The 12,576-nt window shown below is 42.8% G+C and overlaps 1 protein-coding gene across 2 annotated transcripts; it reads left to right on the top strand.

The window, feature by feature from the left end:
• The first annotated feature begins 2,839 nt into the window (after positions 1-2,839).
• arxa (aristaless related homeobox a) lies at positions 2,840-11,888 on the top strand. Of its 2 annotated transcripts, none has more exons than XM_073044572.1 (5): positions 2,840-3,116; positions 4,506-5,064; positions 6,000-6,045; positions 7,345-7,673; positions 10,744-11,888. In XM_073044572.1, the coding sequence occupies exons 1-5, from the start codon at positions 2,840-2,842 to the stop codon at positions 10,979-10,981; spliced, it is 1,449 nt and encodes a 482-aa protein (XP_072900673.1). In that variant the 3' UTR covers positions 10,982-11,888. The 2 variants fall into 2 exon arrangements, with proteins under 2 accessions (XP_072900673.1, XP_072900674.1); XM_073044573.1 differs by lacking the exon at positions 10,744-11,888 and adding an exon at positions 8,702-10,022 and having other exon boundaries at positions 2,858-3,116.
• Positions 11,889-12,576: the final 688 nt, after the last annotated feature.

Genomic DNA, 12,576 nt, shown 5'->3' with positions numbered 1-12,576 from the left:
CTCCCAAAAAACTATTTCTGTATAAATTGGAGTGTTCGCGGTCACCGCGTGTCTGATCGCCCTGTAGGTAATAATAGCATGTTTAATTCCTAGCAAATTCGAATAAAGCTCAGTATCAATCTCCACTGGCTCCGTTGTGAAAAAAACAAGTCAATGTTCCCTTATTTTATAGTGTCATTTACCTCGCAGTGACGAGTTACACCCCAGTCGTACCTTTTTTTAAAATAATTGTTCTGCGGTTTGCATTGGACTGTTCTGCGGTTTAACTTACTTCTATATAGACCGAGAAGAAAATAAGTATTGGAGACCTGCGTAGGTATGACTTTATTTTTGGTGATGTGGCAATTGGAGGTTAATAAAATCAGATTTAAGTTATTAGCGGGGGGGGGGGGCTATTTCCTCTTACTGTGGATCAAATGTGGCTAATTTGTGATATATCTGTACCGCCGCCGAGTCTTAGTGGCAAAGAAAAGCGAGCCAAATGTTCCAACACAACGTTTATCAGCCCAACATATGTTCCTGGCGCCTACACTTGAAGGAATTTAGTTCTTTCTGAACAAAATATTTTCAGAATGGCATAAAATCAAGCATTCGGCATCGGTTGTTTCCAGCGTCATTAGTCTGTGTTTGTGTTGGGTAAGACGGACACATTCGATTAGAAGCGAGGAGTTAATTATGAGTGTTAATAATGCACTTTGCATTAATATAGCTGGCACTTTTAATCGCGGAGATGTCATTGCGTCAATTTCATTCGTAGAGAAAGGAGCAATCAGAGCTCATCGAGACGCACAAATCCTCCACCATATTCCCACTTCGTTCCCGGGCAAATATGCACATTCAAACCCCTTTAGCCTTGTAAGTAAACGAATGTGAACCCGATTAATCTGTTTGTTACAGGAGGCATTGCCGAGCTGCCGAAACCAGGCGCTGTGGTGATACTTGGCGTTATCAGAGATGGCGAAAGGGGTTCCTGTTTGATTTCAGTTTCCTGATTATCCTCCCACGTCAAACATAAGGAACAATTTTGTTTCCACACCAAAGCCATCTTGCACTTATGGTGAGAGCTGTTCTTGCTTATAACCTGCACGGAATGCACAAGCCTACCTTTCATTTACAGATCGAACAAAACAGCAATTCTGCAGCCCTGTCGTGGAACGCAGATTATTTTGCATTTCTAATCACCAGACTTTGGAGCAGAATAAGATTACACAAAGCGTTATAAGGTAGCTATATTTCCGGATCCATGGCATTTATGAGTCTCAGTGTCTTTTATATACAGCACAAGAACTATCACCAACGGTTACAAGTGCTTACCTTTGCAATGTCATTTTCATTCCGAGCTTTAGCTGGCTCGCCGTTGCAATTGTATATATGTTCAAGAGAACACATTCTACACCAGGGTTAAATATTTACTAAATTTGACAGGCTTTCTTCCGCCCGCTGTCGTTTTACAGTGTGTGGGGGGAATAGAAAAAGAGAGAGAGAGAGAGAGAGAGAGACAGATACATATTCACAGACAAGCTCTGAATGATTAATGCTTCATTTCCCATCCCTTTCTCCCGTGTATGGTACGCTGATCTCAAACACCAACTAGCCAAACTTGTGGCATAAATTCTAGTTCTTTATCTGGATATTTTATTTGCAAGCGAAAATATTGTTTGATCTAATTTTGGAAAACTGGCTGCCTTTCATTCTCCGAAATTGACAACCCCATCTGTAGTCGATGTGGTGAACGCGTGCCGTTTGGGGCTATAATGTTGATATGGGGATGATCTAGTTGTTTCCGCTAAGTAATTACATTTAGATCAGCGATAGAAAAACAAAAAAAACGTTTCAGGCTTCCCCCCAGGAAGTCACGCAATGCGCCTTTTTTAGTCGTGAAGTGTTATTAGAGCATTAAATACACCGTTGAGAAACATCTGCAATACGCCATATGCACGGGACATTTTCTGGGAATAAGTGCAGATAACTGGATTAATTTTTTCACCTAATAGTACTGTTGTTTTCAGCAATTTGCCTGGTTCGTTTCAGCAAATCATTTCTTATGTTATAAAATCGGTTTACGAATTTGTTGGAATAACCTCAACGTAGAACTATAAATCTGAATCACATTCCCGTTTGTAGACGTTCGTGTTCATTGACGAGGTCCCTATCTAAATAAATCACGGCTATCGGTATTATTGGAAAACACATTTAGCTACGAACACGAACGTTTAATATATCACATTACAAGTTAATCTATCCTTTAATTTGATGGGTGAACATGGGGTAGTTACGAAGTCCTGTTACGGAATCCTTGACATGCCGGGTTTACATACATAGTGAGTTGAAATTGTTTCCCAAAATTAAGTTCCATAAACCTCCGAGGACTTCTATGGAATTTGCTTTCTGAAAACAAAGGAAAGGGGAGAGATGAACAGAATAATTAAGCATTACATCAAATAACGTTTACTATAGTTAACCTTCATTAACAGTTGGATTTAAAGTCGGATTCTGAAAATATTACTTTACGGAATGAATTAATCGATTTTTGGACAACGTTCGAAAATTAGCACATGCGCTTGTGTTGTAATTTGTAAATAGCAAACACGGAAAAGTTAATACAGTGCATGTGAAACGTAGCCGCTCACCAGCCGCTCTCAGCAACTCAACCAGAGAAAGTCGGCCTTTTCAACGAGGTTCAATCCTGTACACTCCAGATCCGGCTTTCCTCCTTGCCCAAACTTCGAGTTGGAGGAAAGTGAAAAAAAAAGTCTCCCCAGACCTCCGTGAGCCAATCACAGGGGATTCAGCACGTGCATTGGAGAATCGAGAGGAAAGCAATTACAGCCCAATACAAATGACATTAGTACCTCGATCAGATCAAGAGCGATCGCTGTACATGTGGGAGATTCGCAGCCTGCGGCAGCCCAGAAGCCAGGCTCGAACCATGACAACCCAGTACAAGGAGGAGATCTGCGAGAGACCCGAGTGCAAAAGTAAATCCCCAACTTTGCTTTCTTCTTACTGCATTGACAGTATTCTGGGCAGGAGAAGCCCCTGTAAGATTAGGTGTATTGGAGCGCAGGCATTGCCGCTTCTCACAGCCAGAAATGACCCGGACCCAGCGAGTGAAGGTAAGGTGACTTCAGCAGGGGGAGGGGTGGGTTACTTCAATCGATCACGGGACTGCCTATCCAGACTGCACTTTTCAGCTTCAAAAAGGCATATTTCTGCCCAAGAGGTGGAAGTATTGACGCTCCAACTTCGCTGTATTTGCACTTCTTTTGTTGGGCATGTACAGTAAAATAATATCTTAACGCTGTGTGGTTCTGCAGTAGTCCAAGCGCCAGTTCAGTTCAGGAATAACTGTTACAGGAAATGTTGGCTATTAAATTACTTTATCAGGCACAGCATTTTATTATATAAACCGCGGACATCTGTTTAAAGTTATTGATGTATTTGAAAATAATGGCGTGTATGCGATTGGTTTCTTACAAAGTATTCTGTCGATAAACATACCAATATCGAATTCCGCCGTTCGTGTTAACGAAGATTACCGAAGCCCCTTTTCTGACTTTCACGCCTTTTAATTGTCACTGACAGCTAAACATCGATGAGTTGGAATTTGCATGCGACGTTTAAAACTGATTTTCTTTTTTATTGTAATTGTTTGATTTTAAATGTAAGTGATATTATTCAATGGTTCGGGGGGGGGGGGAATCGTTTACATTTTGTGTCTTGCGAGGTGATAAGTTAGTCGATTAGTGTTTCTCTTGTATGTCCACGGGGAGACCGCGGGCATTTCGAATTCCCATCCTATACGCACAATGAAATCGACACATATAAAATAAACCGCTGAGAATGAGAATACATGGCACACAACGTGCAGGCATTAGTGGTTCTCTGAAACAGAATTGCTCTGATCGAATTCCCGTCGCAGAGTGATTCGGCTCTGTGCAGAGTTTGCATGGCCTTCGTGTGCCAAACTTATTTGAAAAACAAAACTGACTCTCCCAAAGAAAATAAACTGCGTATTTATTTAAAGGGGGACCTTTCTAAGACGAATCTCTTGTCATGGGGAAAGAGACGGATTTTTTTTAAACTCCTGTGCTGCCGACACGAAGAGGTCCCGGTTCTTGCGGCCTGGCCGGGTCTGAGAATCTTGCTTCCCTTATTAATTACAACACACTGTGGGAGTGAGGGCAATTTGCATTTATTTTACACGTTAACTAGTTGCTATCTCCAGATTCTCAATCTTCATTACAACGGGGCGCTTGCCAAAAGCTGGCGAAAGAGTCTGCCAAAATTTCACTCTTATTTATGACTTCGCCAGCCAGACAAATCGAGCGCCGGCGGTGTATTCCAACACAGTGCAACTGGGTTAGAGCGGCGGCTAGATAATATCGACAAAATTGTGGAACTTCCGGGATAGAAGTAAAGTGTGACTAATTAATAGTAGCTTGGTGAGAGGAAGTGGCCGTGATTTAACAAATTTATGAATTCTTCTTCTTGTTTACATCTAGGATCACCCAAGGAAAATATGTCGTTTGACACAGAGCTCCATCTCCCTCCTAAATTCCGAAGATTGTACGGCCACGGAGGGAAAATCCTGGACTCCCGAGGATTTAATGACATTGGGAACGAGAAATTAGAAAGAGAGCGGTCCTCCGAAGCATTCCGCATCGCCGATCTGAAAATCAGCCAGGCTCCGCAAGTCAGCATCAGCCGAAGTAAATCCTACAAAGAAAACTTCAGTTTGGCCAAAGCGCAGGGAGAGGGTGTACCCAAACTGCCCGGGTCCCCAGGCTTAGAACTGGTGGAGCCGGCCGACAAATCGTTAGAGGGGGATGCGAAAGAGGACGCGGTTGAAAATGACTTGTCCCCGAAGCTGGTGGAGGAAGCTCAGACGGACGTGGATGTGAAGGATAGCGAGGACAGCTTGTGTTTATCAGCCGGCAGTGACTCTGAAGAAGGCATGTTAAAAAGAAAACAGCGGCGGTATAGGACTACATTCACCAGCTATCAGCTGGAAGAACTAGAGCGGGCTTTTCAGAAAACACACTACCCTGATGTCTTTACCAGGTATCTGTACACAGCACACAAACTCCGATATAACGCATCCAGGCTGAAGGTAGCTGGCATAGTCCCCGGTCTCTAATTGTTTCCCACTGGATTCAAACTCATTGATGAACAAATAGATCCATAAAAATCAAATGCACCAACAACCGGGGCATGCAGCAAGCAATCCCCGGTGCTACAGCCGGCAGTGCCCCCTTTATCCAAATAGTGAGCGCCCAGTTTAACACCGGTGCTCGCAATATAGTACTCCACGTGCCTGTTTAAGGGTTCACTTCATCCTGTAGATGCCAAGGCAGCGTGCCTTCATCGTGATAACTTGGAGAAATTATAAAAGGTGAAATTATTGAGTTTATTTTTTGCAAGTCAATGTGGACTTGAGAAATCTGACAAATCCTGATGACACTCAATTTCACTACGCTCGTGTCCGAGAGTAAACCGGATGGTGATCGGATTGCTTTGAGGCCACTTCAGGCTACTGTACAGGTTTAATTTTACGACATGAGGGTATAGCGAGTTGTTATTGGGTATGTTCGTGAAGGGAAAGGCTAAAAATTAGGATCAACCATGTGTTAATTAAATCTTCACTACTTTCAGTAATTTGATATGGCAGTGGACCGTGCAGAATTCAAACTTGTTTTTGCATGGAATTGGGCATTTTCCTGAATTAAATGGTGGCCAAATACTGATTCTGAATTGAATCCTATATTTTGATAATATCAGGCACGAGCCGCTTAATTTTCTCGATGCTTGCATACTTTTTTTAGCGACCGCTTTTTTTTTAATGGCCCAAGTAGTCTGGAAAGATTGAAGAGCGCCTGTCAATGGCATCAGGTTCTGCCTGCTGTAGTTCCGCAAGTTGAGTGTACATTGTCTGAAAAGGTAGCGCGGGACACTAGAACGCCCAAAGTGCGTTTTCACTTCTTTCTCTTTTTGTCTAGGGAGGAACTGGCGATGCGGCTCGACTTAACGGAAGCTCGGGTGCAAGTAAGTTGCAACCACTATGTCTGTGTATAATTAGACCAATCCCTCTATCAGAGTCCCATTTATTTATTTATTTAACTGTTGTCATGTAAAATTGTTGGTCCTTAATTTCATTTGACATACCCATTTATGCGTGATTGTGGAAGTTGGCGGACACGGTGTACTTTCTACAGATGCTACTCCAGCACAGATATGAATAATGGGAATGCCTTCGCGCCACGGCAACCGAGAGCATTAAAACAGACGATATGATTTCCTTGGCTTTCAGTGATCAAGAGTGCCAGTGCACCAGTGAAGTGCCTTTAAAGTTGATAGGACCCGTGGTGCATTTTCTCTCGAAGTCTCATAACCAAAGCGACGATAAACATTAGGGTTGATGCCTTATTGCGAACACGAGAAACATAAAACATATGTTAGGAGGTGAAGGCCGAGTAAATCACTTTACAGTTACAATCGAGCGCTGATAAGACCTAATAAATTCCATATGGCTCATTTACTACACAACAGCTTCTTGCATTAGAGGGGCTAATGATGAGATTCTCCCTCGTTTTGTTGACACATTGTTCTATTGTCAAATACCCAACGTGACAGGCAGCCAGGAATGATTATTTTCCGCTCAGGCAGTCGTGGGAAAGTTAAATAATCTTCCCTCCCCGCCCCCCGCCCCACTTTATTTTCAAAAGCCGGTTTACACTCAATAAAACTTGAGAAATCTTCTCGTATAAATGCATTACTACATACAGTTTTCATCTTTCCCATATGTTAAAGTTTATTTATCAAAATTAATTAAGGACAATTTAGCAGCGATTACGCAATTTTTTTGCAGATGCAATCGCTTACAGTTAATATGCGTCAACACCAATATTAATATCGTGAATTACTGAAACAGGGATAGAGTATGTAATTACATCGTTTTAATTCACAATTTAATTGCATTTTTGGTGTGTTTATTCATGGTGTATGTTGAATTTGGATGCTTTTAAAAAGCGGAAACAATTTACAAGTGGGTTGGTTTGATGCCTGATTCAGACAGTGTGTATTATTTCTGTGTGGCGTGAGATTTGTAGCTAATTCACATTACCTGTATGGTGTTATGTTTCCAATAATTCCTTAACACTGAGACCTGATGTTTTAACGCCGCTATATAAATACAACTATTGCAATGACAATTTTATATATCCGTTTTATTGTCATGATTTAATTCTAGTATTGTGGGATATCGAAGTATGTTTTTTTTTGTTTCCCTGCAATATTTACGAAGTTCCTCTACACAGAAGAGTTTTTTCCTGGTTTTTTTTTCAGGTGTGGTTTCAGAACCGCAGAGCCAAATGGCGAAAGCGAGAAAAAGCTGGAGCCCAGAACCATCCCGGAGGCTTGCCGTTCCCCAGCCCGCTAGGAGCGGGCCATCCGCTGGGACCTTACCTGGATGGCGGTCCCTTCGGACACCACCCAAGCCTCGAGTCCGCCTGGTCAGCCGCCGCAGCAGCAGCAGCCGCAGCGGCCGCCTTCCCTGGGCTCCCGCCTCCACCGGGCTCGGCGGCTCTCTCGCCGAGCGGAGCTCCGCTCGGCCTTGGCACCTTCCTGGGAGCAGCCATGTTCAGGCATCCTTTCATCACCCCGCATTTCGGCAGGTAAGAGCTTGGAGCAGAAGAGTAGAGACCCTCCCCATTTGCCCATTAGCAGGCAGCAGCAACTTCAACTCAGGCGTAGTGTCTGAGGGCAGGATTCAATTCCTCAGCGCCGGGGGTGGGGGGGGGGTGGATTGGGGTCTGGAGAGGGGGAGGGGAAACTAAATTGTGAAACAGCGATCTAGAATCACAGCAAACGGGAAAAGCCAGGCCCACAGAATGAGTCATAGCAGGTGAACAGTTTTTTAAAAATATAAAATAGCCTCAGTTCCTTACCTGTAGAGGAGTAGGTGTTAGCGAGCTGCGATGAATGGCTCGCACGGAATAGGACACCTTTGGCAACAGGCAAACACTTCTCAAAATCGTGCGTACAAATATAATGGACAGCGGAGTTCAGAACGAGACCAGAAATCTCAAAATAATCGCCCAGTGGCGGCTTCGTCAACGGAGGTGTTAACATTGTGTTAGAAATCACACAAAAAACTTTTGAGTAATCCATGTATCGCCCTTATCCGTGTAAAACCGGTTTTCTAAATCCGGATTAAACATTTCCAGACCGCGCGATGACTAATTGTATTCAGTGAAACATCTGCAGGCCCAGGGCTTCAGCGAGGAGCTGAGGATTTGTAAAATCCTGTAGTAGGGAGTGGCAGAACTCCGTTTTCACGGGGGTGGGGGGGGGGGGTAGCTGAACTCGTTTCATTTTGTGTTTAATGTATTAAAAATAGGGACAGACTTGTATTCCAAACCAGTGTGATTCTCCAATTCACGCGTTAGGTTGCAGTAAGAGTAGAAGGTGAACAAAATGTTCGGTATCATAACAAATGTTGCTTTAAGCAAACATTTCTTTCATCGAAGAAGTTAGAGTATTCTCATAGAGTTGATTCCGTAAGTGTTTTTATACAGCATAACTAACTATCTCATGGGATTATTCCTCTGCCTTGGCAGAAGTTTCAGTGAGTTATTCACTTAAGTTATGTTCGGCAAATGAAGGAAAAAAATTGAAATATTTATTCGTTGTCCGCTTGTAGAAACTTAAGATGAAGAATGGCTTGTATCGATGAGCTGGCGAGGTGTGGCAGAGATGTTGGACGGTACTGGCCACGACAGAAAGGAGGGCGAGTGAAATAAACTCACCCATCCCAACTATGCCTATTCAACGTGTCAAGGCTTATTATAATCGCGGCTGTCCGAAATTTGTGCTATATATGCTTGAACTTCTGTGTGGAACCACGTTGTTGTCTGTACCATCTGAAAACTCGCTAATCTTCTGCGACTTATATGGGATACATTTTAGCTGGATAGTGAAGTGATGTTATAACAAAGTGTTAGGGTGTTTTTTTTTATTTAAAGTACACATGTAACGCTTACTTTGTTAGTTCCTATGAACATCTCTCGGATACGATTTCGCCAACACATTTTACTCTCTTGTACAGCTGCGTGACAGCTCTGCTGCACTATTTAAGATCTTACTTTTGATCAGTCAAGGACCTGCCAAGTGTGGAACCCATCATCTTATTAAAGCACTTCCAAACCAAGTGACGAGATTCCATTCGACTAAATCGGAGGACATGTGTTTCTTCTCCTCTTGTTCCCAATCCTCGTTAATCTAAATCCAAAGCATTCAAGGGCGAAAGCCGAGATTTACTGATCCCCCCCACCCCACGGCGAAAAGGAATTCCGGGCGGATCGCCATGTTGAGATACAGCTGTACAGACACACTGAGGCCAATCCCGTTCCATTGTGGCAGTCCAGTTCCTGTAGATTCCCCTAATTCATCATTCAATCGTGTCCATTATCAGCAGTAGCATGGACTTGGCTGAGTTTGGTAATGGTTCAGAGTCGAGTACAGCATCTCTCACTGGATAGGATGACTGGAAACAACCTAAGTTTAATTTAGAAAACAACCATGCATGGAGGCAAGGTGATCCCATGGCTCCACCGGTTTAGAGTTGATGGTTGGGGGAGGGGGCGGGGGGGAAGGAGCAGGGATACGGTCACAGCACGCGAGTACACACATTCTGTCCTTGACATCCAACTTCATCAGCCACCTCAATGATGGAATTTCAAATGTTTAAGCATGCCGACTAATGCATTGTCACAAGTGCAAAGTACGCAAAGATAAGGGACGGTGAAAAATTGTTCAAATTATAGAAACTATCCCATATCTTGTTTTTTTTTAAATTTAAGGCTTTAACTAAAGTAGCTTAGCCAGCTTCAGTAAATAATTCATATATGAGATATGAAATAATTAGTATTTCCGTTAAGGTGACAATTTTAGTCGCGCATGCACAATATGCAACTGGTTTCGCGAATACCGGCTATCCAGCGGGGAGAATGAATCGGTTGGTATGCTTTTGCAATGGTCAAGCACAAAGTGGATGATTCCACACGCCCAAATTCGAGAAATCAACATCAGTATATTAATGTAGGCAGAATGCAGTCTAATTTTGCAATGCGTTATTCCCCGGATAATGCCAACGCTTCAGGTCATAGTTGTTGGAGAGTTGTTGAGGGGCTCAATTAAACTGTAGTGTGTGGTCTGAAGTTGTGACAGAACGGAAATACAAGAGGTAGAGCGTTTCAGAACACTCGCTGAAAGATGCGAAGTGCCGAAAGGTATAATCGACCACACTACTATATTACCGGAGCGGCAGTGACATCCACTGTACAATGTGGGTCCCATCAAAGTTATTATCTTACAGAAAAAATGTTTATTTTGAAATAGTGATGACGCAAATAATTCGACTATATGTTCCTGTTGTTTAATTGTGATTGATGAATGAGGACAACTTACAAAACTTAGGAGATAGAATTAACCCCCAAGCAATTTATTTTTCACATGTGTAGGTGACACTTTCCCTTACATTGTAATACATTTATATAGTCAGACCTGTAGTGTGCAAGGCTGGTTAAATGTGAGTCCTGTGCTACACGCCTCATTATCTAGGGTAACCCCCCCCCCCCCCCCGCCATATTCGAATTGCAACCCACCAATTACTAAATTAGTTAATGATATTTCATTTAAAACGATTTCCCATTTTATAATGTCGAAACTCCTTGTCTGTTGCAGGCTCTTCTCGACAGTAAGCCCGCTGACGGGAGCCTCTGCCCCTGCTCTGCTGAGACAGTCGGCCGCGGGTGTTGAAGGGGGAGTACAAGCCGGCGCCCTCTCAGACCCCGCGGTAGCGGCCGCAGACAGACGAGCGTCCAGTATCGCAGCACTCAGACTCAAAGCTAAGGAGCATGCCGCCCAACTCACACAACTCAACATCCTCCCCGCACCTTCCACTGGCAAAGAAGTGTGCTGAACTCGCACCCAGGAGCTCCACACAAGTTGTTTGTTGAACAAGACCAAATTCAGAAACTGGACCACTTGTTCGCGTGGATTGAGTTACCAGACTGTGCATGTTCGTAGAGTCAATATCTCTTTCATCTTATCAACTGGCCACATTTAAAATCAAAACACTGACATTCTCCTCATAATATAGATTTGTGATGTTCCTATCATTCGTATATCTCTGAAAGAGGGAGAAGGAAGTTGTGGAGTCTTATTAACAGTATGCCTGATCCGATCACTCAAACTTGCTTTAATACTGTCGGAGCGGATCTAATCAGGTCAAATTTTTTAAAAAGGGAGAAATGTATTCCGAACACGCGCATGTAGATTGACAGTTGCTAGATTTCCTGATTCCAATCTTGTTGGGGCCGTTATAAAAGAATGCTGTTTCTCACTGAAACGAGTTTGACTTTCTGCGGCGGATCCATTCTATTACACGTGCAGAAACGCGCTGGCTACGCCTGGATTTTTTTAAACTCTATACGTCAGTGTAGCCAACCAGCGGTTTGCTTCTAAACCAAAGGGACACAAAACTACTGCCAATCCGAGTGGACTGCTTAGGTCACTAGACTGTGATTGATTTCTGTACATAATGGTCGCTCTTCAGAATTTCCAAGGAAAATAATTGTACATTTTTTTTTAAAAAACGGAAAAATGCACTCGGTGTGTTGTGAAAGTTTATTCTCTAGAATTACCGGGCAGATCTTATTACAGTGTTGTGGATGCATTAGGTTCGTAGAATAATTATTTATGGACAAACATTTTATTTAACTTATTAACTATAGAGGTTTCGAAAACCTTATAAAAACAAGTGGCTATATTACGTGTACTGTTGTAATTTCTTGCTATGGGCTAGAAGAGTGGAGACACTCTGAAATAAAATGTTATGCCTAACAAGCTAATTGAAGAAAACGCTTATTCTAAACGATTGCGTATTTTTCCAAAGGTACAGAGCATCTTATCTTCCACAAACACACTCACTATTAACCAGTTCCGTGTCACCTGCAAAATACCAGAACTGGAATGAGCGCCTAATCACGACTCGGTTTTGTTTATGGTGCAGAACTGATGCAGTGACATTATATTTCTGACGGATCCACTGCGCACGACGTGCCTGCCGGTGCAGTCGTACACCGGTTCTCGCTAACAAGATTCAGCCTCCTTTCATTCATTCACAAATCAGACTTGTATGTGTGCAAGTGCTAGCCAATTTAAGAAGCCAATTTTAAATACCATTAAGCAAAACACTGGAACACAATTAAAACGTCTTCTTGTTAATTTAGATGTTAAAAGTATAATGAATCAGGAGAAATTCAACAGCACCACAATGACCTTTTGACCCAGTTTCGAGTTCAGCCGTGTAACAGAACACAAGTTTATAGTTTATGAAAAGTAATCCCTGAACTGGGACTGAATTATATAAAACTTATAGCACATTCTTTTAAAGCTGAGCGAAATTTGTCTTACGTACTGGCACAGCCTTAGGTTGATTTTTCATTAACCGGGTGGGCTTCGTTAGACCCCTCAGATAATTCGCTCCGAAGCTCTTTAAAATTCCAACATGGG

Source organism: Hemitrygon akajei, chromosome 5 (assembly GCF_048418815.1).
Source record: "Hemitrygon akajei chromosome 5, sHemAka1.3, whole genome shotgun sequence".
Lineage (NCBI taxonomy): Eukaryota > Metazoa > Chordata > Chondrichthyes > Myliobatiformes > Dasyatidae > Hemitrygon > Hemitrygon akajei.
The sequence above is the reverse complement of the archived record's forward strand: the minus strand, read 5'-3'. Positions and strand labels throughout refer to the sequence as shown.